Here is a 15,022-nt window from a genome sequence, read left to right as displayed (position 1 = left end):
AGTAATATTTCTATTCTGTATCACTGTGTTTATGTATCTTTATTAGCAATTATATTGATTTATTTTTATTTTATCTTTTATTTGAGACCTTTTTATGTTTTGTTAAATTTCTTTACAATCTTGTGCTATTTCTCTGGTACGATTTCGCGCAGCGACACGAGCTGAGCCCAGAAAAGGGATTTTGACGTAAGGAAAAATCTATTTCTGGGCGATTGGCTCGTGTCGCCAGCGAAATCCCGCCCTACCCATCCCATCGCCAAGATTGTCTGCTAACTTCAGGATGGCCACCAGAGGCGCAGCAGTCGGCAGCATGGGATGGAGTAGTAGTAGTAGGTGCTGCCCACTCTGTGGGTCAGCTCTCCTCTTGGGGGATTTTGTAGTGGGAGAATTCTATTGGCATTTGGCTCGTGGTAGTGGTCTCACTCGCCATAGTGTTCATACCGACACTCTCTGGGAGAGTGAGCGAGTCAGTTATACTGACCTTTTTTCTTTATTTATTTATTCTCTGGTATGTGTTAGTACATTTACCCTAGAAATAATAGATTAAAGGATATTTCGCTGGCGACATGAGCCAATCGCCCAGAAATAGATTTTTCCTTACGTCAAAATCCCTTTTATAGAACATTTTAAACTTAGCAATGCTTTGGAATGAACATTTTTTTTCATAATTAAACATCATGTGCCACTTAAAAAAATTTGTTTCCTAGTGCAAGACAAAATGTTGTAATTATGCTATTCCTATACTTAAATTCAATCATATAAGGAAATATCTAAGAGGAAACAGAATGAAATAAAAAACAAAAATAAATTTGATTAGATATCTTAATTAATTTTGGCCTAAATTCCATATTCCATTCTTAGTTACCTCAACTTTAAATTGAAATAAACATGTCAAATAGGTTTGAGAGCATTGTCTGCTGTAGAATTGTGCAATACTTTTGGGATTGGTGGCATTGAAACCTGTATGAATGAAAAGTCAAATTATGTAAATGCAATTGCATATCTTCTACAAATGTGCTAAATTGCAGCATTAAGTCTTTTTATTGATACAGTCATCCTAGCAGTAGTATGGATTTTCATGCTCATAAGTTTAGAAATTGTAATATAACTTAAAAAGTGCCATGTACCATTACTTCATTACCTTAATTACTTTAATTTTCTCTGCTCTTTATGTATGTGCAATATATATATTTCTATATATATACAGCCCCCCCTTTTTTTTACGCATTTCACATTTCCATGTTTCATTTTGTTGCAGGTTTTTGTTGAACTCATTTTTCACTTGATGGGGTTTGGGTAAACTTCGCTAATTTGCAAATTTTCTCATAGAGCCATACGTACTGTATTCACTAATTACTGTATTTTCATTTCAATTTTATGACTACTAAATACATTTTTTATGTATGCAGCTTAGCTATAGTTTCTAAATGCGTCGGCAGCTAGAATTTTTGAAATTCATGGTAGTGCTAGGTTTGTTTTGGTCAGGTGATACCCCCGCCCACTATCGAGGGAGAGAGAGAGGAACCAACGCCACACGAACTTCAGTTGTTTCTGCCGGCTGGTGCTGTTAACACAGTTCAGCAGCAGCGGAATTTTTGGAATTGCCTTGCCGTCATTCATGGTCTGAAGTTTTTGTTGAAGTACTCTAAAATCTTGGTAGCCATTTTGGCGGCATTTAGCTATATTAGGAATTCATCCATATAGTTAAATTTGCTCCTGAATTAAGATTTGTCTTAGTATTGGGTTAATCTATAGACATGTCCAATACTAGCTCATCAGGGATTGGGTATTGCAGCAAAGGCTGCAATACAGGAATGACTAAATCTCGTAATGATCCACACTCCATTTGTACAAATTGTAGGGGTCAAATTTGCACACCTGATCTAACTTGTGGGGAATATGTTAATTAGGACAAGAAATCTTGGAAAACTTTAGCTAGTTACCCTAACAAATTACAGAGAGTAGAAGAGAAAAGCAGCTTCTAGGGCTAAAGCTAAAGGTTTAGTCAGTTAGGGTTTGCCAACTGGAAACTTATACTTGTCTCCTTCTGAACCTTCTTCATCATCTGACACTATTGCCAGCCTCGAAGCACGAGTAGATAAAAAATTTTTGATCATGCTTCAAGCAATGGAGAAATTAGGAGCATCTGTTAAAACCCTGATGGACAATACTAGTGTTGTGGAGGAGGAGGCTGTTCGTCCCTCTGATTCTCCTAGGCAAAGGTCCCTGTCAAACTCCCCAGAACCTGGGAGGAGGCATACTGGTAGCCCAAGGGAGGTCAGTAGGGTCTGCCCACAAGTAGTCGCCCCCTCAGGCAGTCCTGTTGACAATTCCCAGGTCATGACAGATCACCATTGGAAAGGTGTATCTAAGGAAGTGCGTCTTTCTAGTACATCTAGTTCTGGGGAGTTGTCTCCCAGGCGCCAGTGGCACTTTGTTGACAAGTCCTGTTCATTGAAAAGGAGGACTCGTTAGGCGTCTCCTTCTCCAGTCCCTTTTAAAAAGGCTAATATACTTCAAGAGGATCAACAGCCTTGTAGTTTTTGGGACTCTCCAGGAGAGATTCTCTCAAGAGCTGGAAGGACACCATAGTGAGAGAATCTCGTCCTCTTAAGTCTCGATCCTCTTCGAGAAAATCTTCCTTGGGAAGACTGTCAGAGGTCACAGGGAGGAAAGGCTCAGAGCTTCTGTTGGCGCCGGATCCAAGACCTCCTGTGCTTGCCTCTCCTGTCTTTTCCACGAGTGTTGATAAGATTCACGAGAGGTCTGTGGGGCAGGAACGTCATTCAACGTATAAGCGCCCATCAGCACAAAGGATCCCTGTAGTGCTGGAACCAATAATAGTTCAAGGGAAATTGTTGACGGACAAAAGCCCGCCAGTACCCGAGTGCCCATTAACGACACAGCTTCTTTGAGCGCTTGAGCGTCCATTAACGCCAGGGTATCCATCGCACCCGAGCATGCATTGACTCCAGAGTGTCCATTGGCACCTGAGCCTCCATTAGCGCCCGAGCCTCCATTAGCGCCCAAGCCTCCATTAGTGCCCGAGCCTCTTTGGAGCTTGAGCCTACACGAGTGGCTGAGCGTCCAGGGGCGCAACTGGATCAGTATGAAGCTTGTCAACCATCGGCAACGATTACATCTTGTTTTACCTACAGTATCTCAAGTTAGGACTATTTCTGATCCTCGTCGACAGCCATTCAAAACAAGTTGGACAGTATCTTGGGGTTAATGTAGTCTTCGGTACCCCGTGTCCAACCTCAAGCAAACTTGTCTCCGATTTCATCGGGCAAAGAAGAAGAGGACAGGGAATCGTCGCTGACAGCCTACAAATTGCTACTTTACTACTTTGTAACAAATTTTCTAGATTCTTTCTCACCACTGACACCTCCCTCACCAGAGTCTTCTTACATGAGAGAGAATCAAGGTGGTTCATCCAAGTTTCCTACATTAGTGCTTACCTTTTCGGCACAGAAAGTGATGGAAGAGATTAACCTTTGCTTTAGGAGAAGAGAGAACAAGGCAAAGTTAACCTCAATTTTCCTCCTCATCTTTCCACCAGAAAACACTTACGCTATGAGACCGGAGGAGCTCTCTCATTGGGGGTATCTGCCTCTGCCCAGGGAGACTTTTCCGGACTTATGAATCTGCCAGAAGATCTGCTTTTAATTTTGCAAAGATAATGTTTTCAGCTTAAGAATCAGATCACTTTGCCAAGAATATCTTTATGGTTTTTGAGATTATAAGCTTTCTTGACTGGACTGTAGGAGCCTTGGGCCACAAACTCAAGGATTGTGCAACGATGGATGAGGATTCGTTTACCGACATTTCTGGTGTTATCTCATGCTTAGACAAAGGCATCAGGAATGGATCCTCAGAACTAGCTTCACTTTTCACCCTAGGTATTCTAAAAAAGAGAGGACTTTGGTGCTCTTTCACCTCCAAAGGAGTCTCTTTGCATGCCAAGAAAGTCTGCCTTGCTTTATTCTCCTGGACAACAGCACTTTTCCCAGAGGACACAGTAATCCAGGTTCTTCAGCCTTGGAGAAGTCAACACAAGACCTGCTCACCCAATCTACAATACGTCCTTGAGATCCTACTTCCAGATTTCAACCTTCTCCTGCCATGTGCACTCGGCCATTTCGGGGCTGAGGAATTGCTATATCTTTCCCAAGATCGGAGGGGTAGGGTACACTTACAACCCCCGTAATCAATCAAGAATGTCCCACCAACCAAATCCTCCACTAGGCAATGATGTGTTAGTCCTTTGTGCCCCTGTAAGAGCAAGACTTCAACAATTTTGGAAAAAACTGGGAAACGAGGAGCGGAATCTGTGGGATCGTACACATATTAGGAAGGAGGGGCTTATGATATTCCGCGTGAGAACTCTCCACCCTTGTCAAACTCTTCAATAGTTTTTGAGAGCCTACTTGGAAGATTCAGAGGGATTCATTGCCCTTTTTGAGAGGGGTTTTGTCCCTCTCGCAGAAAAAAGTAATAGAGTTAGTAGTAGACCCACTAACTCCAGGATTCTACAATCCTCTACTTGCAGTGCCTAGGCCCGTGGGGCCAGGAGGCCATGTTGGACGTTCGCACTTTAAACCGTTTATAAAGAAGACAAAGTTCAAGATGGAGACATATCGGACAGTTTTGCTATCAGTTTGTCACGGGATTGGATGGTTTTCATCGATATGAAAATGCCTACCCAATTCACCAGAACTCAAAGAAGTTTCTTCGGTTTATCTTCAAGAGCTCTGTGTTTCGGTTTTTTGACCGCCCCACAAGTGTTCAATCGAGTCTTGGCCCCCATTGCGAAATGGTTACATCTCATCGGGATAAAAGTATCCCTATACTTAGACGATTGGCTTCTTTGGTCACAAACAGAGAAGAAGTGCACGGAGGACCTACAGAAAACTGTCATTAGCTCAGGAATTAGGATTGCTAATACACTGGCGGAAGTCACAGTTACGCCCCTGTCAGGAACTAGTCTATTTGGGGATGAGGATAGACTTAGTGTGTTTTCGGGCTTTTCCATCCCCGAAAAGAGTGGAGTCATGCTTACAGAAAGTGGAGAGATTTCTAGCCCTTCAGGAGTGTTCTGCGAAGGAATGGATTAGTCTATTGGGCACGCTATCCTCAATAGAACAGTTTGTGTCACTGGGGAGACTGCATATGAGGAATCTACAGTTCTTCCTCGTGGCAAACTGAAACAGAAAGAAGCTCCCAGACTCTAGTGTTCCAAACCACAAAGGAGATAAAGGAGGACCTGCAGTGGTGGAAATCAGAAGACAGACTTATAGAAAGGAAGTCTTGAATACCACTGAGCCCCAACCTAGTATTCTTTTCAGATGCTTCAGATCTAGGTTGGGGGAGCATCATTAGGGAACAAAGAAGTCTCAGGAACTTGGAATATGAAACAGAAACAGTGGCATATCAATTGAAAGGAAATGACTGCCATCCACTGGGGGTTGTTAAAGTTTGCGGACAAGGTCCGAAACAAGATAGTAGTGGTTCATTCTCGTACATCAGGAACCCACTCGTTTTCGCTTTACGAAACGATGAGAAGCCTGTTGTTATGGGTGAAACAGAACCAAACCAGTATTGTGACAGGGTTCATTCAGGGGAAGTGCAATGTTCTCGTGGACGAACTAAGCCGCAAGAAGCAGGTCCTTCCCACAGAGTGGATGATGAACCCGTTGGTGTGCCCCAATCTATGGAAATTGGGGCAAACCAATTCTAGATGTGTTTGCCACAGGAAAGAACCATCGTCACCCTCTTTACTGTTTGCCAGCCCCAGACCCACAACCATGGGTGTCAGGTGCGATGCTGTTGGACTGGTCAAGCAAAGACTTGTATGTGTTTCTTCTGTTCAAGTTGGTGAGAGAAGTCGTCAACAAGTTCAGGTCTCACCACAACATTTTGATGACCCTCATTGCTCCATTCTGGCCAGTGCAAGAATGGTTTCCAGATCTTCTTAGATCTGTTGGTGGATTGGCCACAGAGAACCGATCTACTCAGACAGCCTCACTTCAGGAGGTTCCATCAAGGGCTGTCCACTCTGTCCCTAACCGCTTACAGACTGTCCGACAACTTTTACAAGCGAAAAGTTTTTCAAACCAAGCTGCAATGACAAAATAACATCACTTTTATCTATAAAACAATACTGTACAAAAAAACATACATTCATAAAAAAAATCACTCTTTCTCATATCTCAGAGAGAAAGAGAGTGAGAACTGAGGATGATACTTCACAGGCACTTCAAGTGGCTGGGATAAGAGTAGAATGTTAGTGTTGCCTCTATGAAATTTTGTTATATAAATATTTTTACAGTGATTAGAGATGAAACATCAACAGTGATAAAATTTTCACTTGTGTACTGTTATATTATGTGAGATAATCATAGTCAACTAAACTTGTAACAAAATATGGTATAAATCAGACAAAGCAAAAAATATGGAAACACTACCTCCCTGGTCTGTAGTGAACTTGCTGTATTTGTGTATTTTCTTCTTTTGTTATGTTTAAGGTACAGTAATTGATATTATTTCTATTGAAAAGATAAGTACAATACAGCACTGATATACAAGAGAAAGAAAAAACTTTTGCTATGAGAATGACAGCACAAGAATTTTTAATAAGTTTATGAGAGATGGTGAGGCCTACCCACAAAACTACATAAACCCCAAGAGCTTACTGTAGCATGTTATCTTTTATCATAAGTGTATTTGTACTTAATCACTAAAATGCTAACATGATGTACAAACATAGCATTCTCTTTGGAGGTTGTGTCCCATCGTTCATAACCATCTATATGCAGTTTAGATGTGCTCTATACAATAGTAATATCCTAAAATACATACCTGTACAGTAAATATTTCAAAATAATCTTACAACACAGGAAAATATCAATACTATACATAAAATGTACGCAAATTGTATTATTGTATGCGTAGAACAATGCTGGAGGCCAAAGAAATCGTGTCTCAATGATAGGGGTTAAGAGTAACAATTGTAGGCTGATACTTAATTTTGCAACATGGCTTGGAAATTATATTAGGGTATTGTTGGATGACAGTTTGAGGTATACTTTTGTTTGAACTGTCAAGTTGGTCTATGAGCTGTTCAAATAGGCAATTATGAGTGTTATACTGGTGTATATAGCCTATTTAAGAGTAACAGTAGTAGGAGAGTACTGTAATGTAAGGTGAATTTGGATGGTTTGGGATGTATTTTTGTTTGAAATATGAAATTGTTTCAGTATGATAATTTAAGGTATGATTTTGTATGAACTATCAAGTTAGCAGTGAAATGTTAAAATAGGCAGTTGAAAGCATTTTAGTTTAAGGATTACAAGGTATTTGGCAGTTATACGCTATTTAGAGGGGATTTTTGCATTTCTGCAGATTTTGCATTTCCAGGGCAGGTTCTGGAACTTATTCCTGCGTAAAAAGGGAGCTGCCACTGTATTAGATTATCATTATTTTGTTATCTGTAATGTATTATGCTGCCTCTCATATCATATTTGGTAATTTTGTATCTCTATGTTTCTCTTGTCATATTTGGTTTTTTGTATGAATGTATGTATATGTTAACTAGTGATGTTTTTTACCTGTATACATTAGTAATAGAAACCAGCATAAGGTTTGTACTGAAATGTGAACATTAAAGATTAAAAGATTTTTAGGTAGCCACTTTAAATGTACATATTTATTTTCCAGAAAACCAGGAGCAGATATTTCTGACTATTTCAATTATGGTTTTAATGAAGAAACATGGTTTAAATATTGTGAGCGGCAGAAGAGAATGAGGGTCACAGAATCTGGTGCGGGCTTAAGTGGTCTCGGAGTCAGTATAACTAAGGTAAGTGATCATAACCATATTTCTCGTAAAATATTATTTTGTGCATTATTAACTGAGATGTACCTGTTCATTTGTAAACTTAATCTTGAGGAAGGTGGTGACTCCAATTTACATTACATATGCCATAGTAGGCATTACTGAACCGAGGGACCTCTGCAACACCCCCAAGCTGCAGTTCTGTCTTTCTATAACGTTTCATCAGTTCCCTGTGGTCTTATCCTACCCAGCTATCCAGTTTCCTTGACACTGTTCCTCCCATTTTCACCCTCTTTACTATTGAACAAAACCCTTGGGCCACCCCTGTAAGAGTTGTGAAAAGTTATTCTCCTCAGGTTGAATAAGATTTTATTACTAATAACTAACTTTCTTTCGTTTTCAGCCATTTGGTAATGCCAGCAGTACAAATATACCAGTTGCGATTGTCAACGACAACAGTAAGTATGGAGGAACTAGTTCTCGTCCCAGAGCCGGACCCCCTCCAAGACCCATCAATAAACCTGGACAGAATGATGTAAACAGCTCCAAGCCCAGTACTATACAGGTAGAGTCAAGTCATTTATTGTTCTTAAATCGGACTCTCCATGTGTACTATCACGAAGCTTTATTTGCTTATATTCTGAGGTGCTTTGCTTTAATTCCCATCTGATGGTATTCCAGCTACTTCCATGTCTTTAAACCTTCAGCCTCTTTGCATGAGAGACTTCAGCTACTTACTTAATTTGAAAATCAAAAGAAGTTAAGGATATGAATTCCTTAGCTGTTAATGTTGGCTTCAGTGTATATTCTTTTGTGGATTGCAAACCTGATTAGATGAAATAGTTTTCACCAAGACAAGGTATGAAACTGAATAGTAACTCCTTACTTCCCGTATGATTTTGTTGAATGTGTTTTGATCAGGATACGTACAGCACCTAACATTTTTTTATGAAATTAGCTTGAAGAGGATTTAATAAAAATGTGAAATGTAGGCTGAGTAAGTACGTATGTCTTTGGGAGCTGCTAGTACAATATACTTTTAGCATTGAAATACAGATTAGCTTTGGCTTTTCACAAAATCTTTTGTTGTGGTGAATATCATTATTTAGTAAAAATGGTATCTTATTCTCAGTCACTGAAGTAAAGGCTTAAGGTAGGATACCATTCCTACAGCAAGGTCAGAAAACTGGAGAATCAATATTAAAATTGGGAAATATGAAGTTTTGTAATACTTACAGTGCTGACATGTGGTGGTGGTCCCTTTTGTGTGCAATTATGTCAGTATATTCCAAAAGGACATAATGTATGGATCTACGGAATATCAGGAAAGGTCATTGCTTTCACTAAACAGTCTTGTCTTATTTACAGCAGAAGTATAACCCCATATTTCATCCTAGTGGAAGTATTTGATCCTCCCTTTTACTGAGCTTAAGTTAAATTTCTGGCCTGGCAGTTTTGTTTGTACACTGGCACTTAAACTTAACAGACCTCAACTAATTGGATTTCATTACCAACTTGGAATCATTGGCCAGGGAAATGAAAAAATGTATTTGTTCCTATGGAAATTCAAACCAGAGCCTTTTATTTAGGAGCTTTCCTCAGCACAAGCTGGAGATAATATTGAACTTGGTAACAAGGTTAGGCAGTAATGGACCCCTTCATTCACCATAGATGACTAATCATTATTTTACAGCTGCTGAGAAAAGTAGATGTGCTGTTCTCACTTTACTTACCAATATTTAGATTATTTCTCTTTGCTTTGCTGTTGGTTTTTCCCATAATAAAAAAACATGATTAGCATAATTGCACTGTGTATGGGTTCTTTATGTCACCCCCCCCCCCCATAATAGTAGATTCTCAGTTACTGTTCCTTTTGTTGGGGAAGGCGTATTCTCATGCAAGGAGTGCGCTGGTTGGTCTACTCAGTAAGAGAAGCATTTTGAAAGGAGGAAGAAGGATAAGAAACATTTTCTAGCTTCTTTTGGGGGTAAATACACCCCAATGGTAGCTGCAGTCATTCGGGTTCTTTCCTTTTTCCTTCTATTCCTTCCCTTATTGCACTAGTAGTACTACCTGTCCTCAAAAAAAAGTAATAAGAGCCGAGTAGAAGTCTGGCCACAACCATTTAGAGGGAGAGGTGGTTGTTGTTGGGGATGCACCACCAGCAGCTCAGCTGTCTCACCTTGAACCTACCTAACCATAAAGATCTAGGCACTAAGAAGTCATCACCTGTCGAGTACCTGTGGAAGATTTGGCTTACTTTCAACAGTCTAAGCAGCCCACCTTTTCCATTGTACTCGGACAGCATAGCTGAAGATGTGAAGCTGTGTCTGGCATCTTCTCTCCTGTTTTATCTGCAGCTAATTAGGCTTCCTTCGGTACCATGAAGAAGGGAGTCCTATTTTATCAGTTGTTCCAGTGGCTGATCCTCTGGTCGCTTTATTTTCATCTTAATTAAAGCCTTGAACTTTCTATTTAGCATTGAAGATTGTCAAGACTTGAGAGGGGAGGGGAAAAAGCATTCTATGCATTCTTCCTCATTGTCTTCATTCTCATCCCCATCAAGCCCATCTTCATTGAGCTCATCTATATCCTCCCAATACCCAGACTTTCCATATGTAGGAGGAAGAAGAAAAGGAAGTCCAAGGCCTTATGGAAGTAGCCCCAGCAGATTCCATGCATGACTCTTCCTTTAGGGGGGGGAGGGGCTGTTATCACTAATGCATGTCTCTGCCTTGTCCAAATGTGAACTCTCAGGCTCTCAGTTGGATGAGTATTTCTCTTGCTTATGCTACACGTGCTTAGTCTCGTGTTTGGGTGTACATGATTAAAGTATTTAGGATAAATCTCCTTTTCCTTCCAAGGAGAAGCACACAGAGAGGCACACATACAACTTGTTCATTCTTCACATGCAAGGTCTTCAGATTGTGCAGTTCTTGCTTCGTTGAGCTCTTCCACCTTTCATGCATGGCTCTCCATGTGCATAGGATGCTCATAGGAGAGGCATAATGGGACTTCTCCCGTGAGAAGCTCAGTTCATTTGTCATGAGTGAGAGCTGGTCAAGGTGCAGTATTGGTGGTGCAGCTCCTGCAGAACCTTTCCGGCGCTTGATCCTCGAGACCTAAATTTCATAATCAATCAATCCAGAACCCTTGCAGGCTGAGAAAAAGCTGCAATTTTTGGAGGTTATTCCATGCATCCATGAGTGTGAAAACCTGAGAGACGCCACCTCGGCTTACCACCCGTCTACCAACTTATCCATTAAGCTCTCTTTTGCACTACTGAAGTTAGACTGTTGGTCAGGTGGCTGTGGTCTCAGGTTGCTTTTGGTGTTTTAGACGAGGTAAATCTGATTTGAGGATGGAAAAGTTCCTTATTGTCCAGCAGATCAAGCAAACTCATCCGCTCACATGTCTGAGGAGGTATTGCACACTGCAGCAGACATATGTAACAAATGACCTTTCTCTGGAGACTTCATCCAGATGGTAATTCTTTCTCTGCTGCAGACATAAGTTCCAGGGAGAAAGTGTTGATGGCATCTCTCCTGGTTGTCTTATGGCCTGACCTATGGTTAAACATGTTGGTAGACTTCACTTTGACAGTTGTCTCCTATCATGACAGTGATAGAAGACACCTGTCAAAGTGAAGTCTACCAACATGTTGTTGGTGTCAGGAGGGAAGGCATTGACTTTTGTCTAGACTGCCAACATGTAGGCTAACCTGGTTCAGAGAAGTAGAAATGTGGTTGTCATTCTCTTCTTGCAAGAGTAGCCTTTCTGAGGAAAAGTGAGGTGCTGGACTCGTCACTAGTCTTTCCAAAGAATAGCGTGGAGGTGGTAGTAAAGCTGAGAAAGTCAGATTCCCCAGATTCTGTCATCAACCGTACACCGTACATTGTCTTTCAAACTGGTTGGGTTTGTGGGGGGGGGGGGGGGGGGGGGGGGGGGGGGGGGGGGGGGGGGGGGGGGGGGGGGGGGGGGGGGGGGGGGGGGTCGGGGGGGGGGGGGGGGGGGGGGGGGGGGGGGGGGGGGGGGGGGGGGGGGGGGGGGGGTGAGTCATTAGGAGCTAAACTTTGAATATAGCTAAGCCTTCAGTGTCTGGTGTGTTGAAGCCTGCTCTTCATAAACTAAGACAAGGAGGCCAACCTTTGTCCTCGAAGCAAGGTGGGGTTCTCTCCATCCCTGTCATCCTCCTTCCACAGCTATGGCTAGATAAAAAGAGAGGGGGGGGGGGGGGGGGGGTGCTGAGGGCAGTGATTCCTTTCTTCTACTACTGCCATGAGGAGGGGGATGCCTGTCTTTAACATTGGGTAGTGTGGCAGAACCCTAAATTATCAGTCCTTCTGGAACGGTATAGGATTTTATTCAAGGATCATCATCCTCTTTTCACAAGCACTTGTCTTGGTCTGACTGTATCCTCTGACTATTTAAACATTTTCAGCCCTGTTGTCGGAGTTGGAAATAACAAGAGAAAGGTACCATAGATATTGTGGAACCAGTCTCCATGTTTACTCTTGCAGAAAGCAACTGGGATTTGGAGACAAGTAATCAAGCTCTACCAGTTGAATGAGTATGTGTTACAGACTCATTTTTACAGTAATACCTCAATCTTAGACAATTTTTGTGTAAAATAAATGCTTATTTCTAGAGTTGAAAGAACATTAAATATGACCCTAATTGTGCTCCCCAAGTTTTGAACTAACTTTTAAATTAAATTCAATACATTACCCTTTAGAAGAGAAATACATGGTTGGTAAAAATAATAGGTTTGAAAATTACATGTACTATTTCTCTCTTCTTTCTCCTGTACTATTTCTCTCTTCTTTCTCCTTTCCAGCCAATCTATTTTTAGAAGTCTTTTCAACTTTATTTTGTCTATGTCTTAGTTCTGAAATTCCTTTCCATGAACAAACAGTGCCTTATATTTGGACTAATACAACTCTTAGTTATGTCTTATGTTTTAGAACATCGCATTTACAGTTCAGGATGTGAAGGTAAAATTAGATCAACTTAAAATTATCTACCACAGAGGAGAGAGAGAGTTGCCCTTACTTAAGAGATTGAAAATATTTATGAATTATTACAGAGTCAGTTACAAGAATCCACTGACTTGCTAATGGCAGCACTCTCTCCACCTGTCACAGTAAATTTACATAGTATTTGACAGCTCTGGCTTGAGCTGCTCTTTCAAGTTAAAAACAAAAGATGAAGGAAAGATATTTTTATTAGAATTTTTGTGATACTAACCTTATTACCTCAGACTTCGAACTTATTCCACTCCAGAAGGCTGTTCAAAGTACGATTTTTTCGAAATATGAAACAAATATCCCCGTGTGAAATAAAGGGAATCTGGATAATTCATCCAGCCAACCCAAAAAGTCTCCCTTATCACATTTTTTCTATTATTGTGTTCAAAAGTTAAATTAAGAGTGTAAAGTAATGAAATAGTTCATTATATACAGTAAAATTTTTGAAATTTTTGTTTTTTATGTGTACGATTTATGAACTGTTTGGTGAAAATAGCAACTGGCTGGCCGGGGGATGGAGGGAGGAGATACTGGAACCCTTTGAGGAAACCAAATTGGTTGCAGTATGCAAAGGTTGATAACAAAATCAATTTTATTCATATATATTAGGTACAAGGATAATCAAAGGAATCAATAGTGTGTGTGTCCAAGAGAGAGAGAGAGAGAGAGAGAGAGAGAGAGAGAGAGAGAGAGAGAGAGTAATCAGCACGTTTACACTTGGGATCTTAAGTGCATGAAAGAGATTAATTATGCCACAATACATCAACTTACTGTTGGCAAACGGCAGACTTTTAAAACAAACATGAGGATTTTGTAAACAAGTAATAAGTCAAGAATGCAAGAAAAGGAAAGATAAAATAACTTTTTGTACATGGAACTTACCCAGCAGATATATACTTAGCTATAGACTCCGTCGTCCCAGACAGAAATTCGAATTTCGCGGCACACGCTGCAGGTAGGTCGGGTGTTCTACCGCCCCTGCCGCTGGGTGGCAGGAATAGGAACGATTACCGTTCTAGAACCAGATTTTCTCTGTCGCGGTAGTGTCAACATACGTTGTTGCTACCTCCTGACTTGATTTTCGTTTTTTCATCGCCATCGACCTTCTGGGCTGTCTTTTGCAGGGAAGTACTGGGTCTTTGGTTTGGCATATGCTTTTATTAACTTTTTAATGAATTTGGTTTCGAAATTTCGAAGAATATATTACGTGAAACTACCGAATTTTTCGGTAGACACTCATATATTTTGCAATAAGGGAAATATTGATTTTTTTTTTTTTTTTTTTTTCCTCACTAATACGTGTATAAGTGTTAGAACTTGATGAAGGAAATATAAGATCTAACTTCCTACTTTAGGAAGTCAGAAAGCATATAACTAGATACGCTCCTTCCTTTAGAAGCTTTAAGAGCTCTCGTACTAACGAGCAGTTAGAGTATTGACAATACTAGTAGTTTGTTTGCATCCTCATCACCTTCTTACTCCAAAGAATCCTACAAATTCATATGTGCAAATTTGAAGATAAATGGATGGAGCTCAAAAGGCGAGCTCTTAAAAGGTAAGAAGTGAATATAGTGTTCCCAGTGCAGTGGAGGGTGCGTCTGATCGGCTCCGTAGCGCTTCCAGGCCTAGACCTCTTCCAAACTCCCAGACCCATTGAGGAGGAAAGTCGACAGCCGCAGGAAGGTTAGGGAGAACCCCCACCGGTCAGGCGTCCCCTCGGCAGGTTCTGTAGAACGTCCCAGACTGCCAAGGATAGCCATTGATAAGGCATCCTTAAAAAAGTGCGTCTTTTCATCTTACATCTGAAAAGACGAAGAATGTATGTTTGGAGTTTGGATGATCTAGCGCGTTCTCTGAAAACTAAGAGAACACTGAGCAAGAGCCAGCCGCTGCCAGGAAGCCGCGCTCCAGCAAGCTAGCGTGAGCTACGTTCCAATAGCCAGCAGCGAGGCGCGTTCCAGCTAACAGACTAGCGCGAGCCGCGTTCTAGAAAATTTTTCTTGGCGCAAGGCGCCTTCAAAGAGACGAAGTGCCAGCCTGGCGCAAATTGCGCCAGAAAAACAGACGGCTAGAGCAAGGAGCCTTATAGTAGAGTGGCAATCAGAACGATCCTTCCATTGAACGTTTCCGGGCAAGAGGCTCTTTCTAAAAGGGGTCT

At 41.1% G+C, this 15,022-nt stretch overlaps 2 protein-coding genes across 3 annotated transcripts in view; one reads left to right on the top strand and one right to left on the bottom strand.

The window, feature by feature from the left end:
• The window catches only part of LOC135206281 (pre-mRNA 3'-end-processing factor FIP1-like), a 126,588-nt gene extending 118,066 nt beyond the window's left edge, over positions 1–8,522 (top strand). For both annotated transcript variants that reach the window (XM_064237701.1, XM_064237700.1), the window contains 2 exons: positions 7,720–7,861; positions 8,241–8,522. In XM_064237701.1, coding sequence (XP_064093771.1) covers positions 7,720–7,861; positions 8,241–8,507 — 409 coding nt within the window. In that variant the 3' untranslated portion in view covers positions 8,508–8,522. The remainder of the gene's footprint in view (positions 1–7,719; positions 7,862–8,240) is intronic.
• LOC135206354 (pre-mRNA 3'-end-processing factor FIP1-like) overlaps positions 1–15,022 on the bottom strand; it is a 301,272-nt gene that overhangs the window by 193,731 nt on the left and 92,519 nt on the right. The gene's annotated exons all lie outside the window — the stretch shown is intronic.

Source organism: Macrobrachium nipponense, chromosome 29 (genome assembly GCF_015104395.2).
Source record: "Macrobrachium nipponense isolate FS-2020 chromosome 29, ASM1510439v2, whole genome shotgun sequence".
Classification (NCBI taxonomy): domain Eukaryota; kingdom Metazoa; phylum Arthropoda; class Malacostraca; order Decapoda; family Palaemonidae; genus Macrobrachium; species Macrobrachium nipponense.
Note: the sequence above shows the minus strand (reverse complement) of the source record. Positions and strands in the feature narration are given on the sequence as shown.